This window comes from Candoia aspera, chromosome 15, assembly GCF_035149785.1.
Source record: "Candoia aspera isolate rCanAsp1 chromosome 15, rCanAsp1.hap2, whole genome shotgun sequence".
In the NCBI taxonomy this organism is placed as follows: domain Eukaryota; kingdom Metazoa; phylum Chordata; class Lepidosauria; order Squamata; family Boidae; genus Candoia; species Candoia aspera.
In genome coordinates this window covers 1,315,162-1,334,735 of record NC_086167.1, presented here as the reverse complement: position 1 = coordinate 1,334,735, position 19,574 = coordinate 1,315,162, and the positions used below count along the sequence as shown (strand labels likewise).

At 50.8% G+C, this 19,574-nt stretch overlaps 1 protein-coding gene across 2 annotated transcripts; it reads left to right on the top strand.

Annotated features, from left to right (window-relative positions):
* Positions 1-854: 854 nt before the first annotated feature.
* On the top strand, positions 855-17,792 carry GGT1 (gamma-glutamyltransferase 1). Of its 2 annotated transcripts, none has more exons than XM_063315723.1 (12): positions 855-932; positions 5,604-5,783; positions 6,711-6,838; positions 7,894-7,983; positions 8,675-8,867; positions 9,869-10,026; positions 10,228-10,377; positions 12,647-12,783; positions 13,009-13,193; positions 14,164-14,291; positions 15,129-15,241; positions 16,222-16,692. In XM_063315723.1, exons 2-12 carry the CDS (start codon positions 5,608-5,610, stop codon positions 16,372-16,374), a joined length of 1,611 nt encoding a protein of 536 aa, XP_063171793.1. In that variant the 5' UTR covers positions 855-932; positions 5,604-5,607; the 3' UTR covers positions 16,375-16,692. The 2 variants fall into 2 exon arrangements, with proteins under 2 accessions (XP_063171793.1, XP_063171791.1); XM_063315721.1 differs by lacking the exon at positions 855-932 and adding an exon at positions 16,741-17,792 and having other exon boundaries at positions 16,222-16,335.
* The last annotated feature ends 1,782 nt before the right edge of the window (positions 17,793-19,574 follow it).

The window sequence follows — 19,574 nt, the reverse complement described above, 5'->3', positions numbered from 1 at the left end:
TCGTGTGGACTGTGTGTGTATGTGCCTTTCCCTTGTCAGGTACTCACCATACACTATATATATATACACATACACACATACACACACACATACTGTATATACAGTATATATACTGTGTCTGTGTGTAGTATAAATACCTTGAGTATGTGGTATAAATGCCTTGAATATACAATCGTAATGGATTTTAATGGAACCTGGGGTGGGGTGGGGTGGGGTGGGGGAGCAGAAGAAAATCTCTGAGGGGTTCCATTTTAGCGAGAGGGAAGCGATATTCCTCTCTTCTGCTCCACCTCCTCTCCAGCGAAGAGGCTGGATGCAGAGCCTCCTGCCAGTCCACAGTGCGTGGCTTGAGGACTTCCCTTTTCTCTGCGCCCCTGAGACTCCTTTCCTATGGTGGGGAGAATCCTAGAGCAGGAAAGGCCCACTGAAGCCTTGGAGCCCCTCCAGCAAAGGAGAGCCACCCTTCCCTGCACTGTTGGCTCTGCTGCTGCTTCTGGGGCCATGCAGAAGAGGGGAGCGGCTCCTTCCTTGGGCTGCAAGGCACAGGTTGCACAAGGCACAGTCACGCAGGGATGCTCCTCCGGGGGTCCCATCCAGGCCCATTAAGTGGCTTCTTCCGGGCATTTGACCCACCCAGAACCACGAGGCTGCTCCCTCTCACCTTCCCCTGCACATTGCAGCCACAGTAAAATGGGATGAAGTCCAAGGAGAGGAAGCCTTGGCACTTGAGGATCTGTGAGCCTGTGGGCAGGATCTTCTGCCCAGGCCATTGGCTCCCTTCCTTCTTGCCCCTCCCCTTCATGAACTTTACCTGCTGCTGCTGCCACCACAGTCAACACACAGCTCGTGCCCAGCCAACCAAAGGTCACCCGGAGAGACGACTGCCAGGGTGGTGTACTGGCAACTGGAGCCCAGGGCCCAGTGGCACAAAGGTATGGGGGGCTGAGGGGCGGGGCTGCCCGGTGGTACAAGTGTTCCAGTTGGCCTGGGGGATGGTTGCTACCCTCTGGGCAGAGAGCAATGTCTACCCTTAAGGTGCGGGAAGCGAGCCGGTCCTCCCCTCATCCGCCCTGAGACTCCCTCCCTCTTGCATAACAGCTCCTGGATCTCTTCCCTTGGGAAGGGGAGGCCCTCGCCCGAGAGTGGCTCAGTGTCTGTAAAGTTGCACAAAGCATGCTGGGCATCAGAGGTCGGAGCCACACGTCCTGGGGTGGGGGTGCCCTTCTCAGCCGTTGGCTGAGGCAAGCTGCTTGCTAAACTGATGCCATGGGGGGTGCTCACCCGGTCTCCTCCCTCCAGGGACTCTCCCTGCCTGCTGCATCGAGGTTTGGCAGGTAGCAGCATCAAGGCTGCCCCTGAGCTGCACTCTGAGCATGGAGCCCCTTGTCTGGACAGGTGGTCTCAGCAACCTGGCGGACCGCAGATGCCCAGGCGGCTTTGATGCCAAAGCAGCTTTGCACAGGTTCCTGTGGGGTGAGGCTGGGTGAAGGCCCAGGTGTGGCAGGTGCTCTTTCCCATGTGTCCCCCCTTTGGGCTTTGGGGAGCAGGTGGCTGAGCCCTTCCCACCGTTCCTTCACGTTGCCATGACGTGAGCAGTGTGATCTTGCGATGGGGTCAGTGCCCTGTGTCAGATGCACCTCAAAGGGGCTGCAGGGCCAGTCAAAAGTGAGGGCCGAGAGTTGCATCTGGGGCAGGTGGAATATTCCAGACAGCAAGGAGGCCTTCCCCGCAAATGAGGGAGGAGAGCTGGCAAGAATGACGGATTGGGGAGATGATCCTTCGGGGCCCTTCCAAGCTCCACCTGCACCTTCCCCAGCAAGCGTCGGCTTGGGCGACAGGCAGCCCCCCCACAGACCTGAGATGGGGGTGCCCGGTGAGCTGCCCCTCCTGTGGGTGTCTCCCAGTTGTTGGAAAATACTGTGCCCAGTTGGGCTTGTCTCCAAAGTTTTAAAGCAAGAAATGGGGGCAGCCCTTGCACAGGAATTTGGGGGACAGGCTTCAAAATCATGCCAATGCTTTACTGCTTGGGGGGGATTGTGATAGATGGTAGATAGATTGATAGATGATAGATAGTTAATACATAGGTGATATAGATAGATGATTGATATAGAAAGATAGATAGATGATAGATAGATAGATAGATAGATAGATAGATAGATAGATAGATGAAAGAAAGAGAAGGAAGGAAGAAAAAAACATGGAAGGGTCAGTGTGGATGTGCAGAGTCCCCAGCTATGGGACAGAAAGTGGATGCAGAGAGGGTACAATGTTACCATATGGAAAGGAGTCTTTTAAATTTGAAGGGGGGAAGCCAACTTTTTGCAACCAGGAGGGTACACTCTCATTTTAAAAATTGGGACACCAAAGGATGGAAAGGATGTAGCCAGAAACAACATTACAGGGCCCAAATATTGGAGGTCTTTGGTGGCAATTTTTTGCCTTTATTTTACCCAAGTAACAGCAAAACAAAAAGATTTGTAGGGAAGGTGAGATGGGAAATGGAGGTCAGAGGTCAGGTCAGTCTTTCATGCATGTTGTGCTGCTGCTGCTGTTGTCTATTCGTTCAGTCGCCTCCGACTCTTCGTGACTTCATGGACCAGCCCACGCCAGAGCTTCCTGTGCATGTTGTGCTAGGAGATGGAAAATCTGGTGACCCAAAAGTATTCTACAGACCCATTGTTAAGCCTATTCACCTTATTCAATTGCCTCAAGTTCTTTCCCAACCTGGGCATCGTTTTTTCCTGGGAAGGGGGGCTTCTCCTTAACCCCTGCCCTATGACCTCAGTTTATATCAGGACCCGATGACTTCTCTGAAAATTAAGAAAGCATAAGGCAAGGTGGAAAATTAAGTTGGTGTGTTGTGAAAATCAGGGATTCCAGTCCTGATGCAATCAGCCGATCTGAGGATTTATCAGGAAGAAGAACACTGTCTCATGCCCAGACAGGCAGGCGGGGTGCAGGATCCTGTTCCAGAGGGTGCAACTTGTTTATTTGGTGATGAGTTTTATTTAAGAGATGTAGTGTGAAACCAGAGCAGTCTTCCAGTACTTTGAAGGGCTGTTACAGGGAAGAGGATGTGGATTTATCAGTGGGTGGAATCAGTGGGTGGAAGCTTTACAGGTGCAGATCCAGACTCAACGTAAGGGGGGATTTCCAGGCCAGGAGAGCTCTGAGGCAGTGGAAGAGTTTGGCTCCTGGAGTCGTGGTTGTGATGGGAAGACCATTTGTCAGGAATGGTTTGAGGATCTCTGCCCTGGGCAGAGGGCTGGACTAGAAAACCTCCAAGGTCCCTTCCATGATAATATGATTCTATAAAATCTCCGTCTGAAGAAAGGGTTAGGGTTAGTGGTTGACGTAACTGACATTAAACTAATATTGTTTGAAGTAACTAAAAAAGAAAATTCATAATAAACACTAGCTTCAGCCTCTCATCAAGTTTAGCTTTAGTTTCTTGTCACAAGGAAATAAGTTTTAGTGTTCACTTTGTCTTTGAAACAGAAAGCTTTGCCAAAGTACTAAACACTATGGCAAACCAAATGCCTAAAGCTGTTTTGTTCAAGAGCAGTTCTAAAGATTTGGAAAAGTGCTCTGGCTGCTTGGTTTTTTCCAAAGTGGAGATCAATTAACAGTGTAATTCGAGGTGTTTTTACTGAGCCCCAAACACCAGGAGTTCAAGAGAAGCGACTCCCGGACGCCAAATAGAGCTTTATGCGGTGAAATAAAACGTCCCTTTTCACGAAAGACACCCTCACAGCCTCCTCTCGGCAGGAGGATCAAGGGCCGCCCTCTTCCCAGTCCACTCAAGGGACCCGGCGGCCCGGCCCGGCCCCTTTTCCCCAGCGTGGCCAACTGAGAGGAGCAGGGGCCCACCCAGGCAGGACAGGAATGCTTTGGCTGATGTTGCAGTCCCAACAGCCAGTGGGTCAATGATCCACTGACCACGGGCAGCTCGGTTTTGCTTCTGCATCCTCTCAGGGGCCGTTTGTTGCAAGAAGCCGGAGGGTGCGGATTGATTCTAGGGCCCGGGAAGGGAGAAGCAGCAGGAAGCCGGGGCCCACCTGGAACAGCGCCCCATAGGCACACAGGGCAGAGTGGCTGGGGGGCCTTGGTCCTCCCTGGCAAGCGAGGGGGAACGGAGCGATGCAGCTGGCGGGGATCCTCCACTCTTGCCTTGAGCAGCAGCCGCGAGGTCAGAGCCATTCTTCCGGGGGTCCCACTGGTGCCGGAGACTGCTTCCAGTGCCAGCCCTCCCACGTAGACCAGACAGGAAACACGGCAAGATGAGCTACTTCTACTTTATTGTAAGGCTACATTAACGGAATCTTGCAAGTCTGGAAGTACAAATCTCCCACCCACCCCTATTGGTCAGGGAGCTTGAGTGGTCAGGGAGGGTCTTCGCCAAGTTTCTTCTTTAGACCGTTGCCCTCCTGTGGACTCCCTTTCCTTTTATCCGGTCGTTCCCCGGCAGTGTCTCTTCCCTCTCCTCCCCAAGGTTGTCCTCACCTCCCACCCCACCCAGGGACCCTCCAGGTGAAATGCCCGGGCACTCCCCACAGAGAGCTGCGAGCAGGGCGGGGGGGCAGCGGCTGAGGCTTTGAGGAGCCAATGGAAGGGGGCCTTTGCCACAGGAGCTGCCCAGGCCTGGTGTTGCCATCACGCTGAGCTTGTCTTGTTGCCACAAGTGCTGCCCTCCACTACAGAAAACGACAATCCCACGTATCAGACCCTTTGATCTTCCCCAGCAGCTTGTTCCAGCACGTTTCTTTCCAGAGAAACTCCACAAAGAAGGAAAAGAAGGCATCACTACAGGTTGCTCTCGCACTGGAAGGAGCCTTGCTTCCGGACAGTGCTCCGCGACGGCCGGTCCTGGTGGCGAGAGTGCTTCCCTCTGGCCCATTAACTCGCACCAGGGTTCTGACCGCCCGTGCGCCTGCTGGGCGAGAGATCATCAGGGCGCTGGACTGCCGGCTCTTGGCGGGGGGGGGGGGGCGCTGTGCTGATCCTGGGTCATGCTGGTTTGTGGCTCATCCAGGAGGCTGCACAGCCTGTTCGTGCCCTGACTTGAGCCCCCCAGGCTCTTTTGCTGATGGTCCTTTCTGGTGACCCACGGAAGAGGGACCTCAGTGGGAGGCAGGAGGGGCTGGAGAAGGAGGATCAGCCTGATTATTTGGCCATTGGGGAAGCGTTATTTCAAATGTGATCAACGCTCCTATTAGTTTACAGGACTCTCCTTTGTTACCTTCTGGATGGTCTCCATGGCAACACGAGCTTTGCAACTCTTGCCATGCGGAATATAGCAGCGCTTATGTATCTGGAAAGTCACCAGTTGTGTTTCCATCCTCTGGGGCTCTCAGAGCAATGCCGCATTTCTGAAAAATGAATTAAACCACAGGAAGCCACTTGATATCTTGAGGCCATCCACCACAAGAAATTTGAGGGCAACTGAGGCCATCTGGCATGAGAAGCCTCACCCAGCCCTTGGCCCAACCTCTCACCTAGTGGTTTGCAAGGAATGCATGTTCCTCCCTGGGGTGAAATGTCCTTGCTTCTGCCTTTACTCATATGGTGGTTCTGCTAATCCTCCTTTCCTTTTATTTCTCAAGAAAAATGAACACGAAGCTCTTGAAGATCGGGGCCCTGACGGCAGCGCTCCTGATTCTTGCAGCTTGTGTGGGGCTGTTCCTTGGTCTGTGTTTGAGGGTGCCCCAGGCTCAGCCAGACGGGCACATCTATGCAAAGGCAGCAGTGGCCACAGATGCAGGCCCCTGTTCTGGCATTGGGAGGTAGGTGCTGCTGGAAATCCTGGCACATATTCCATGGATGCCCCTCAATCTGTCTGGGCAGAAGAAGGGCTGCAGATCTCCATTTTTTCAAAAGCCAGAAGCCAGACAGTCTCCAAATGACGTCTGAAGTAAAAGTTCCACCATAGAAATTTGTTTTTACTATCAAACAGAAGACAGCCAGTCTGGTGACGTGGTTAAAGCACCAGGCTAGAAATTGGGAGACTGTGAGTTCCAGTCCTGCCTGAGGCACAAAGCCAGCAGGGTGACCTTGGGCTAGTCACTCTCTCTCAGCCCCAGGAAGGAGGCAGTGGCAACCCACTTCTGAAAATCTTGCCAAGGAAACTGCACTCACCAGGAGTTAACACTGACTTGAAGGCACAACAACAAACAAAAAAAACCCTCAAATAGGACAGCACCCACTGCTCTTTCACACAAAAATCCACTCCTGGTTACCACTTTTTATTTTAGCAGTGTAATTTAGGGGGGTGAGTATGTTTCTGTGTCGTGTCCTTCAATAAATAATTGGGAGTTAAAAATAATTTCTATTACAAACCAGCCACATACCTTACCAGCAGTTCCCAATGGGCCACCTGCCTGTCTCCCCTCTAAAGAATGTTGGCTTCTTCCACATTTACTTCAGGATCTGGGACCTGCAGCCCTAACAAAAATCAAACATTTGTGGCTTGCTTTGGCACCAAGCTTGATGGAGGGATCTGTAGGATTCTGCATCTGGCCTTGAGCAGCATCTTCAAACTTCTGCACAACTGTTGGTCTTGACCAGAATGTTTGACTTTCAAGAGGCCAGTGGGAGAGTTTTCTAGATTTGGAAAACACCTTCTGCCAGCTGTGGTCTCATATATCCTTGCTGACTAGGCCCCAAGTCCTGTCCTGGGAAGCTTCACACTATGTTTATCTTCTACCATGCAGGGACATCCTTCAAAAAGGGGGATCTGCTGTGGATGCTGCCATTGCCAGTCTCCTATGTGTGGGCCTGATGAACCCCCATAGCATGGGTATTGGAGGGGGCCTTTTTTTCACCATCTATTCAGCAGATGGTAAGGAGAGCAGGAGCTATGCTAACCTAATTTGGGGATTCCAGAAGGTAGGTATGGAAGACCATGGCTGGTCTTCCCAGGTCTGCTGATCCATGGGCCTTCACCTGCTTTTGGCATCCAGATTAAATCCGCCATGTTGTGAAAACAAGTAGAAATGATAAGTCAACACATACAAATATGGCCATGCTAAGATCTTTTACAAGATGTCCCGAAGGAATGGTTGGCTTGTTCAGCATGTTAACATAGGTTGTGTACAGCCATCCTAACAATTAGGAATGGAAGGGATTTGTGAGCGTATAGTACAGCATGTGAACTCATATAAGCAACCTCAGATACCTTGGAAAGTTTTCTTCTTTCCTGCTAATGTTCACCAAGATAATGGAAAGCTGGCATGCTGCTAGCAAAGTGCCAACAGTCTATGTTTAACTGTTTCCAAGGATGCTCCTGGAATATACATTGCTTCCACAGATATCCTTATGGGGAAAAAGTTGGATACTTCAACTCCTGCTCTGCTTAGAAGGGTGTCCATCATTACACACACACACACACACACACATACACGCATTATCTGGAACATGAAATAGCCTTCTGGGAACAAGATGGTGGGGTGGGGGTAAGGAGTGGAGCAACCTAGCCTATTGTTTTCTGATAAATGAGCATTTGGTGACACACGACCCCTACCACAGGGGCCATCTGGTAACACTGCCCATAAAATGCTGTCATATTCAATATGCCTATTGAACCAAAAGTTGATTACTTAGCTATCAAAAAGTAATGCTTCTGTTTCAAAGAACAGAGAAAAGAATAGGAGTTAGGGCAATGTCTGGATAATATACAGAGAAATAGGTGGTAATCCACTGCTGAATTGGCACAGAGGTAGGGCATCCATAGTGACTTTTCTTCTTGAAATGCGGAAACATTGCAAAGAAACCACTCAAGCTGATCCCTGGCCTTTCTTTGAATTATGTCTTGAAAACATTACTCTGAAGCCTCCGGGCCTAGTCAGGTCTGTGTATTAACCTGTCAAACCTGTTATTTGTTCCTTATCTTCCAAGGGAAAGTGGAAGTCATCAATGCCAGGGAAGTGGCACCCAAGAATGCATCCCAAGACATGTTTGGCAACAACACAGCTCTGTCTCAGAAAGGTAAAGTAGGAGCCCCCCCACCCCCATCAGCTGTGGCTGGCTGCACGTATGAACTTCCTCTGCAACCTCACGAGCTTGGTATCAAGGATCTGTGGGCCTCAAAAGAGTCTGAAGGTGGCCAGGCCCAGGGATGGCATGAATGGCTTGGCTGGCAAGAAGTGCGCACTGTGCAAGACGATTCACTGAATATCTCATGCCTTTGTGGCCTTGTTCATTTATTCACTCGCATTTATCTTCCTGCCTGTGTTGTAAGCGGCATGGCCATGAGGGATGCTCTGGAGATCCTGCACTAAGCTGGAAGCTTGGGCTTCTTAAGGTCCTTTCCAGCCCTATGATTCTAGGCTATGATTCTAGGCATAATAGGAACTAAAACCATACACCTTGCAGGTAAAACTAGGAGTAATTGCTGTTTGTGCAAGTAGCAAGGGTGTCTAATTGACTGACAGGGATCACTCCTATAAACCCTACTCAGAAGGGGTGTTCCTTTCTTGAATACTTACCAGACTTGGTGGAGAACAGGGCCCAACAGGGAGAAGGCGTTGCTTAGCCAATGACTCTTGGAAACTAGCCCGGGGCACTCAGTCCTCAGTGAAGTGCAAAGGGGGGGAAACAAAACGGTGCCTGCCGCTGCTGGGTCACAGGGGAGGGGGTGGGCTGGAGTTCTGACCTATCTGTCCCCTGCCTGCTCCAGGGGGATTGTCCATTGCAGTTCCAGGAGAAGTCCGTGGCTATGAAATGGCCCACCAGCGGCACGGCAAACTGCCTTGGAAGGAGCTGTTTCAGCCCAGCATCCAGCTAGCCAGAGAAGGTTTTCCTGTTGGAAAAGCCCTGGCCGCAGCCCTGGAGTCCAAGAGGAGTGACATTGAAAGCATCCCCTCGCTGTGGTAGGCGGCAGAGGAAAGACAGTGCCTGGCCTCGCTGTGTGGGTGGGGCGGAGGATGTGATCTTTTCTCAGGACGGGGTCCTGAGGGGAGGGAGGGGGCCCTATGTAAGCCAACTCGGGACCGGCTTGAAAGGAGGGGGTGCTTCTCAGTCATGGCCCTTGATGGCCAAGATATCGTCACAGGCTCGAAGAAAACCTCCCTTTCTGCTAGCGTCCTAAAATCTGAATGGCCCATTGCGCAATTTGGGAAAAACCTCTCGCGCTTGCCATAGAACTATCACCAGCGCTGGCCCTGCAAGGATTTTGCCACCAGGTCAAAACGTTTCTGTCTGTCTAGGCAAGGGAAGGCGATCGGTCTGTTCTGGTATCTTTTGCCACTTTTGCTGTTTCATGACTGCCTCTTTTGCTTTGGGGTATAATTATGAAGTAAAATCAAAAAGTACTGAAATACGTTGGACATTTCAAGTTCATGGGTGGTGCTGTGTTCAAGTCGTGCTAAACGGCATCGCCTTCCTAAGCGTCTTTGAACCGCCAGAAGAGAGGTTGTTTCTCCTGCCTTGCTGGTGATTCCTTCTGGTTTATGCAACGCAGCAGGAGACAGACTTTAAGCAGACCCACCCTCCATACACAGGGCAGTGCCTTGCGTTGTAGAGCGCAGTGTTTCCCACCCTCAGCAACTTTAAGCTGTGTGGACTTCAGCTTCCACAAGGCTGGCTGGGGAATTCTGGGAGCTGAAGTTGCTGAGGCTGAGAAGCGCTGTGTAGCTCACGACTCGCCCATGGCCGCAACGGGGGGGGCGGGCGCGGGGGGGGCAAGCGGGGCTCTTTAAAACCTCCTTAAAACCCCTGCCTGGGAAATGTCTAAACCCAAGGGGGGATCCCGCTGGATACCACCAAGTCTGGGGAAGCGCCGAAATGGGTGCAGAATCCGTGTTTGCCCTGGGTGGCACAGGCCCTGCTGGCGGGCCTGGACTCGCCTCTCCAACAGCATCCTTGTCCACAGCGAAGTCTTCTGCAAAAACGGGAAGGTGCTGCAGGAGAAAGAAATCCTCCTTCTGCCCAAACTGGCCAGCACCTATGAGGCCATCGCCAACGAGGGTCCGGATGCCTTTTACACTGGGAGCCTAGCCCAGCAAATTGTGGCGGAGGTCCAAAGCGCAGGTGAGGCACAAGCTCTAAGCAAACTCTTTACCAAACAGGGGTCGGAAGGTCACTTTCCCCTTTAGAACAGCTTCAGCTGCCAAAGCGGTGCTGGCAGCCAGTTACTGGCTTACCGTTTCACCATCTGACCGTTTTCTTTAAACAAAATAATTGGCCTTCCGCCAGTCTCCCAGCTCTCAGGATCCCCTTTTTCTGTCCCAGGTGGGATCCTTACCCTGGAGGACCTGCGGGATTACCGAGCCATCCTGGAAGAAAATCCTCTGAAAGTAAAACTTGGCCAGTTCAGCATGTATACGCCCAGTGCCCCGCTAAGCGGTGCTGTGCTGGCCCTGATTCTCAACATTCTGAAAGGTAAGGACTCCTATCGAGCCCCTCTAGATATTCAAGATTCAGAGGGTATCATTGGGGCATCCGTTTTCAGGGGGAGTCGCAATATTGTCCCAAGCACCACAGGTCAATTCAACTTCAACAGAGTAATGGGGTGGGGGTGGGGAACAATGAGCCACAAAAAATGCAGGGTCACCCCAATCAAAGGTGCCCTGTTGTCTTTTTCTAGGACAGAGGCCACCCCATTCCAGCCCAAGTGGGTAAAAAGGGTCCTCTTCTGATCCTGGGACAGGCAGATTTCTTTGGCTGAACTGTTTTGCACAGTTTTTTGGGTGTCCGTCAACCTGGTGGACCGCAGATATTTTAAAGCTGCCTCTCTGCCACCTTCTCTCACTGGTGGGTGCCTTTTGGTTGGCGTTTGCTGTTTCCTCTTTCAACTGGGCAGCCAAAATGCAATCCGCAGGGGCAGCTGAGAGACACATTGGCCTCCCTGAAGCTCTGCCAAGGCAGCTTCCTCTCCCGGCCCCTCCTGGGGCTGGGGGGCCTAAGGCAAGGACCCCAAGGTCTGAACTGCAGTGGGGGGCAAGGCAGGGGACCGAGCCCAATGTGAGTTTCCAAGGCTTTTTCTTGGCCACTGCCAGTGCCAGCTCAGGAGGAAATGTACCCCCCGGATAGCTCATGCTGGGAACAGTGTATGTAAAGAGAGAGGGGGAGACGGTCTGTGGGCCTGTGGGCCTCACATCGCTCTTTGTGGCTGGAAGGTGTTTTTGCACTGCAGAGCTCAATGTCCTTCCTCATCTGCCAGCCTTTTGAGGGCATTTTCATTGCCAGCCTAGTCACTGTTCATTGTTCCCTTTATTGATTTTACCTTCATTTCTCAATTGTACTGAGTATTTATTTGTTTTTGTTTTAATTGTATTTTATTATAATTTTAGATGGCCTTGTTGGTTTTTCAAAGCTCCCCCCACGCCAAAAAAAGCAGAAACAGAGAAAAGAAGCCAATTGCATGAACCAAATTATTTGGCATTTTTTGTACTTTTATTTGGGAGGTTTACCTGCAAGGCATTGCACTGTTTTTGCTGCTTAAATCCCTCCAATCAGGGAGAAATGGTCCAAATGAAATTGGTACCTTAAGCGGTTTCTACCACATGAACTCTTTAAAAACCCCTTAAACCCCCCACCTGGGAAATGTCTAAACCCAAGGGGGATTCCACTGGATACCACCAAGTCTTTCCACCCAGGATCTTCCCTTTCTTTCAGTCTATTCCTTCAGAGGTGTTTGCGAGGATCTCACTTATTTTTGGTATAGCAGCAGAACCCTGTGCTTTCATTTCATTTCTTACTTTCCATCCAGGCGCCCACCGATGTTTGACCTGTTGATATCTTTTTTTCATAGCACACGTACTTCCAGGACCCATTTGCACTCAGCTTTTTCTCCCGACATATACATTTACTCTTGTCCGACCACCTACAGCTCTATACGTCCCCTACCGTTCCCTATGCTTTTATCCCCAGACCAAGACGACCCATGCTCCACTGCATTTCTGCTCGGTGCTGAACCATTGGCGTTTCATTTCATTTCACACAGGCTTCCCCTCTGTCACATTCCACTCGTCACCTACAGTAACCAACCTCCATATTCACATAAAACATTCCATAATTCAAGTTTATTGTACATGTTTTCTAAATCAAAGAATGTACAATAATCATTCCATAATTCAAGTTTATTGTACATGTTTTCTAAATCAAAGAATGTACAATAATCATTCATGTGTTCTTCAGTGAAATGCAGGGCAGCAAGAATCTGTTCTACTTGTGCAGCAAAAACCCACATTGCACTTCCCAAACTTTGTTCATTTTTACCTGTACTCGTTCAGAGGCCTCACTAATCCACCTTTGCATTCACTGTTGCTACCTTTCCCTTTCAAGCAGAGCTGAATGAAGACCTGGCTCCCAGCTATGGCTCCAGCTTGGTGTTCCAGCAGGAATTGTGAGTCCAGGAAGACCCCCAAGTCACTAAAATACTCTTTCCAGCATTTCCTCAGGATCCCCCAATGACTATAGCAACACTCGTCTTCAACGCCCCCCCACCCCCATCTTTCTCAGTTAGGTGAGGTCAGATAATTCTTGACATAACCCTCCTTTCCTGCCATCTCACTGGAAAAGTTGCATCAACTTACTGTCTTCATCCAAGTCTGAACTATCAGTGACAGCCCCTGCTTGGTCTAACCTCCAGCCTTGGCGCCTGGGGGTCCCTGATGTGCCTGATGCTTGTGTTTGCTTCTCACTGCAGGCTTCCAGTTCTCCAAGAACAGCACCGTGACTCTGGAGGAGAAGGGCCTGACGTACCATCGCATCTTGGAAGCCTTCCGCTTTGCCTATGCGAAGAGGAGCTTACTTGGGGACCCTGCGTTTGTCAACCTCACAGAGGTAGCTCCATTCCCTGCTCTGCTGCTTTGCAACTTTCCAAATCCCCCTTTCTGGTTGCTCTGGCTGAGCATTTTGCTGAGGTCAGACTGCACTGCTGGGGTGCCTGAGCCGATGGACAAGCCAGCCGTCTCGTTATTTGCTCCAAAAAAGTACAAGGAAGATCCTTAGCCTGTGATTTATCATTTGCTCTTTTCTGCATGATTCCGCTTCCTTTCCTCCATCCAGGTGATCAGAAACATGACATCCGAGTCCTTTGCTGACAGCTTGCGGGACAAAATCACCAACACTACCCATAACGTCAGCTATTACGAACCAGATTACTACGCTCCTGAGCATGCCGGGACGTCTCACATCTCTGTCGTGGCCGAGGACGGCAGCGCGGTCTCGGCCACCAGCACCATCAACCAATAGTGAGGGCCCCCGCGTGGGGCTGCTGCTCTTGAGGCGGTGTGGGCAGCGCAGCGGAGTTGACCTCGCCCAGGCAGGCTAGGCTGGGGCGGGGGGCTGCCCTCTCAGCAAGTGAAGGGCTGCTGCTGCTCTGGGAGGACCAGTACCATAGGGGGCCCTGCACCCCTGGCTCCACGTCGTGGCTTTCCATCCACAAGCCCCAGCACATCCTGAAGCAAGTGGGGCCACCTGTGGTGGTGGAGAGGTGCCAAGGGGACATGGCAGGCGGCGTCCAGCCTTCTGCCCACCCGGAGCTTGCTCTGAGCATTGAACTCTCTGGATGGCACAGGGGTGGGGGTGGGAGGGGGCACATGTGTCCACAAGCAGGAGCGTCCTGCTGTTTTGTGGGCAGGAGCGGGCTGTGTTTGTTTCCTCCTAAGGCCCCCTCCAGGGCTGGAGCACGCCCGTCTTTGCCAGGCCCTCGGTCATTGGCTAGGCAGCCGCCACCTGTGAAGCAGCAGGCTCGGGCACAAGGCCCCCTCCCCGCAGTCCCACTTCCGTTGTGGCAGCTGCCAGGGCTACCAGCACTCCTCTTCCTGTCCCTTCTTCTGAATTCGGCTGGGGGTGCAGGACACATTCCCTCCCCGGATATTTTCTAGTCCTGGCACTGCCTGGCCTCCTCTGCTGTCTTTCTTTTCCCTCTAGACAAGTGATAAAACAGGGAAATGTTTATTAATCTATTCATTTTCCCCCGGCCTTTGCGTTCTAGTAAATCCACCAGGGGAGAATTTTGTACCGGACTTTGATGAGCTCGAGCAGACCCCAGCTTTTCCCCTGGAGCCTTCAGAAGCGCTCTGGGAAGGTGGGGGTGGGGGGTGGAGACACTCCTGACGCTGTGCCGGTGCTTCAGGGCTTCGGCATTTCCAGGAGGGGCTGCCAGGGAGGTTTCTGCAGGATTCAGTCACAGATCTGGCTTTCTTCTGCCTGTCTCAGTTTTGGCTCCAATGTCCGTTCCACTGCGAATGGGATCATATTCAATGATGAGATGGATGACTTTAGCTCCCCCCACATTGTGAATGGCTTTGGGGTTCCCCCTTCGGAGGCCAACTTCATTGCCCCGGGTAAGGCTCTGATTCCTATTTTCCTCCAAGTTGCGTAGTCTGAAATCTCCCACTGCTTGAGCAAGCCATCTGCCCCCTCCACGCCCCCTCCCTGCAGAGGGTCTCTTCCCAGGCGGCCTCTGCCCTCCAACCGCCTCCCCCAGTGGCTGCCTGCCCCAGTTCCTTGTGCTCTGCCTGCCTTTCTGGCCACCCCTGGGTGACCCATGGCCGTGCCGCTGCTTCCAAGGCCACTCTGCCTCCCCCACAACTGGCCTGTGCCAGATTGAGCTGACTGCCACTTTCCTTCTCCTGGGGGTCACGGGTGTCCGCAGTGGGTGTCAAAAGCATCAAGATGGCAGCTCTATTTTTTGGGTGAAGCTTTGATCACACTGTCATGGCCACCATCTTGACTTTTTTGACCATCCACTGCGGACACCCCTTCCTCAGGGCCTGATTCGTAGTCCTATCTCACATTAGCCCCAGACGTTTTCTTTCGGGCACCCACTGCTGAAGTCAGCCACATTGTAAGCTTCATTTTGGTTTTTTTCTCATCCCCTGCCAATTAATTCCTTTCCAAGTGCTTTTCTCTTCCCAGTATTCTGGAAATGGTTCCTTTTCACAGATCGTGCTAATGCCTTTACTTCTCTTGGCTTCACTTGGTATCTGATCGCCCTTTCAAGTAGTGGGGTACATCAGGTTTGTCTGAAGCCTAACCCTGTGCAGGAGCAAAGGAAGGGCTGATGAGAACCAGCACATAGTTCACATGATATTTACTACTACTGTACTGGCTAGTGGTTTCAGTGGTGTTTTTGAGGATCATGTCCATCTGTGCATCTCACCTGGCCCCATCCCCAACAGGTAAACAACCTGTGTCATCCATGTGTCCAACTATCCTGGTGGATGAGAAGAACAAAGTCAGGATGGTGGTCGGTGCTTCTGGAGGGACAAAAATCACGACAGCAACAGCCCTGGTGGGTCACGCTGGGTAGGATGAGGGATGCTTCTGGAGGCCACCACGTCTTGCTCTTTCAAGAAACCCTGGCTCCAGGGAGACCCTGTACGTTCTCTGTAGGATGGGGACAGTGCAGTACTCATGGACACCAGTGCAATTATGGGCACGCCCCTCTGTGACTCTTTTCTTCCCTGGTGATACCAGTGTGTCTACCAGTACCAGAGATTTGCATAGGTCAACTGTAGAGGACACCTCAGGAGGGCCTGACAATGGGAGAGAAGGGTGGCCAAGCCTGAGGTCTGCCAACTGGGCTGAATAGATCCAGTGAACTTGACGTATGCAATGAAAGCAACAACACTGGAGAGAAAGAGAGAAAAGTGGATTCAGAAGTGTGTGCCTGGAAGTCTCACCATGGTTTTCCATTCAGTTTCTTGAACAAACTATCTTTGAAGCACTACTAGTTTGCCCTTCTGGGAAAAGGACATGTAACCCCCCATAGTATCAATTTTGTACTCTTTGGCATACGTGGAATACCTATGCTTGGGTGTAGCTGCAGCTGTGGATTGGGGGAGTTAACATAAAGATGGAGAGAAAAGGTGTCTGTGGACAGGTGGCTCCTGTCTAAGGTTACATTTGGATTCCCAAGCAGTTTACAGTGTGAGTTGTAAAATTGGAATCTCGGACCTTGAGCAAGAAGTTTCAGATCACTCCACGTTGAAAATCCCTAGTGGCATTCCATTATTATCTATCTCAAAGCTTCTTAGGGGGAACAGTTGTTGGCTAAAGCAATTATCAAGTATATCTCAATGCTTCTGGGGGCCTTCTTGGCAAAAATGATGTTTCCTTGAGCGGCTAGAGTCTCTCAGAGGCCCGTGATCTCCCACCACTCATCCTGGATTAATGGATCCCAGGAAACAACATCCAGCTTCAATCCTGTCAAGAGATGCTCTACAAGAGACCTGCTTGGAGACCTAATCCTGTACCTTCTCTTTTGTGCAGACAATCATCAATTCCTTGTGGTTTGGCTATGATGTTAAGACTGCTGTGGAGGAGCCGCGGGTTCATAATCAGTTATTCCCCCCAATTACGATCCTGGAGAAGAATGTGGAAAAGGTCTGTTTTAATTATGGAAGGACCAGGGAGAGGGCTTAAAATGAAGGAGGTTTATCAGCTGAACGCTTCTCTTTCAAGATCGGCTAGCCCAGCTCTCTGACGGTGTCCTGAGGGTAGACTGTTTGGGAAATCTGAGGGGGACTGTAATTCCAAAACACATGCAGGGGATCATGTGGGGTGAAGTTGCTCCCTTGCAGGAAGTGCTTTCCAAGTAGAAGCGTTGCCCAATCCTGCTGACAGGTAACTTGCCACAGAACATCCATGAGACCACAGCTGGGAACAACTGTATCCAGACTGAGCCACAATCCTTTCTGGACTACAAGGCAAAAGAGTCTCATGTATGAAAATGCTCTTGGATCCATTGAAGACACAGTGCATAATCTAGTGTTTCCTTCCTGCATCTAGGAAATAGAAGATGACCTAGTGAAAAGGAAACATGAGGTCCAGAGGAGCAGTGGAGGTGCTGTGGTGCAGGCCATTCTCTGGACTGAAAAGGGTTGGGCTGCAGCCTCAGATTCCCGGAAAGGGGGCTTCCCAGCAGGATATTAAACTGGCCAGCTACATACTGCTTAGAAGCTCTGAGCTTGACTGGTTCACCACTTTCTAGAGATCTCTGGAGCAAATGATTTTGTGTCTGTAATGGTATATGAGAAAGACCTTGAGAGATTGGGCAAATTTCAACAGATGCTGCTTAGGGAATGGTCAGATAAGAGGAGACATAGCCCAGAGCTGCATGATGGATAGGGCAAGAGGTTCAGAAGGGACCCTCCCTAACTTCTCAGGCTGTAAAGGAGACGGTGGGAGATGTGTACTTTCATACTTGCAAGGTTCTGTTACTGTAGCTTTACAGTGAAGTAGAATTAGCTTACAGTATACGGCCGTGTTTTCTGTCTGGTCCACCTGGGAAGGCTGACATCAATCTTGCAAGTCTCATTCTCTCTTCCAAAGATAGGAATTTCAGGAATGGCCTCTGATCCTCAAGGAACCCCGCTATCTGCCAAGCACCCGGCAGCAACGTTGTCGCAGCACCAGCAGCAAGTGGATGCACAGATGACCAATTTGCAGAATGCCATGATACAAGTAACGCAGCAGTTGGTGCAGAATTTGCCTCAATCCACAGCAGCACAACAGATGACAGCTCAGCCAATGCTCCTGTATTCTCAGGGGAGCTTGCCAGAGAAGCTAGGGAGGGCCCTTTCTCCACCCATCATGCAGCTGTGGACTATGCCCCCTCTTATCTGACCCTTTCCCAGGCAGCATCTCTTTGCCCTGTCTCTCAGGGTCTTTCTCACATACCATTACAGTGTCTCATAAGTGTGGATTGTGTGGTAGATTTATAATGAACATAGGACAAAGAGATGACCATGGGACAATTGTTCATTGCTTCGATGACAAGTACTGTATGAGACAACATCTGTGAATATAGAAATGAAAAAAAAATCCAGCTGTTGGCATCAGCTTGGCCTTGGCATTTTTTTAGGATCCACAGAATCCTGCCCTTGGTTCCTTGGCAAATCCCCTGCTGAATGCAGGAATTAATACAAAAGCATCCTAGAGAAGTCGGACACCCAAAATGGCTTTTGTGGCTTGGTGCTACCTGGCAGCAGAAAAAATATACTGGCTGCTTCCGAGGCAGGTCAGCAGATGGTGCTCTGCGCTGGGGAAGACCCACCAGGACACACAAGGTTGATGGGTTTTCCCAGGCTTGCTTCCTTCCCCTCCCACCAAACATCATAGTAGGATGGGATGGAGGGGTGGGGTGAGGAGGAGATGGCTGCAGCGTGGGTTGTCCAGCAAAACGGCACAGTTTCATGTGGGTGGAAGGAAATCTGATAGTTGGGCTGCTTTGGGAGACAGGTCCCAGAAGACGAGCAGAGAAGTGTGGGGAGAGCTGGGCCATGGGAGGGAGGGAACGGTCTCTCTCCCCTTCGCCATCTTTCTGCTGCCTCCAGCTACTGCTCAGGCTGATCCAAAGACCGGAACTCCCCCTGCCAAAGCAGAATGGGCTGGAAGACTCTGCCCACAAACCAGAGGGAGTGGCCATGCCAATCTAGAGGGGCCAAAAGAAGCTGGGCCATTCCCAACCCCATCACAGCAGAAACTAAACGGTTGGTAGCATTCCCACCAAAACGGGGTCAGGGTCAGAGAGAAAATTTCTTTAAAACCAGAGCAGCTAAGAATAACAAGGCTGCTTCTGATATTCTCTTGTTCCCTTTTAAAGAGTTGTGCCCAGACATCAAAACTGAATGGTTGCTTCCTGTGATTGGGAAAACTGTCCTATTGATTCAGCCTAAAAGTGCATTTCCTTTTTTGCAGTCATGTCAGTCTTGTGCAGGTTCTAATCAAGATTCAGTTTGTTTCTGGTAAGTACATAGGGTCACCATGAGTGGTAAATGACTCGACAGCAACTAACAACAGCATTGCCAAACTAGGTATTCCCCCACCTGAGCACTTGGCTGATCATTTTCTAAGTAAAGAAAGGAGCTTTGTTGCTGTGGCATTTCATCCCTTTCTCTGTATCATTTCAAATTTTATTTCTTTCTAAGTTTTGTGTGTGTGTGTGTCACACAACCCTTCCTGCCACCACTTCACCATCATCGCTTCACCATCAACAAACCTGGGGAACCCAGTTTGGAACATCGTGACATGACACTTAATGGTGCCTTTCTCCAGTGGGATGAGGAACCTTTGATGGCACTTTTATTTTTTAATCATGTCACCTAGTTCACATTTAACTATTTTTTCCTCCCCCTCCTCCCCCTCCTCTCCCTTGTAAATAAAAAGGGAGAAATAAGATAAAAATCTGTAATTTCACTTTTTAAAATCATTTTTAATTTTAAGCAGTCCTGTGCAAGAACGATCAGGGATAGGGAAAATTAGCGATATTGCTGTTTGTCAGCTCCGCTATGGATACCAGACCAAGAAAGTAACTCCAAAGGAAGTTAGAACCACTTTTTTATATTGGCTCTAGTAGCAGAATCTTGTGTGGCGCAGAGCGGTAGGTGGCAGCATTGCAGCCGAAACTCTCCCATGACCCGGGTTCGATCCCAGCAGAAGCTGGATTCTCTCTTGGGTAGCCGGCTCAGGTCGACTCAGCCTTCCCTCCTTCCGAGGTTGTCGGTAAATGAGGACCCGGCTTGCTGGGGAAGGCCATGGCAAACCACCCCGCTGTAGTCTGCCAAGAAAATGTTGCGAAAGCAGCATCCCCCCAAAGGGTCAGACGTGACTCGGTGCTTGCA

Coding starts and splice junctions, on each gene's coding strand:
- GGT1 (XM_063315721.1), top strand. CDS start 5,608: ATGAACACGAAGCTCTTGAAGATCGGGGCCCTGACGGCAGCGCTCCTG. Junction 12,784..13,008: donor CGTTTGTCAACCTCACAGAG/GTAGCTCCATTC, acceptor TCCTCCATCCAG/GTGATCAGAAACATGACATC. Junction 14,292..15,128: donor GGCCAACTTCATTGCCCCGG/GTAAGGCTCTGA, acceptor CATCCCCAACAG/GTAAACAACCTGTGTCATCC.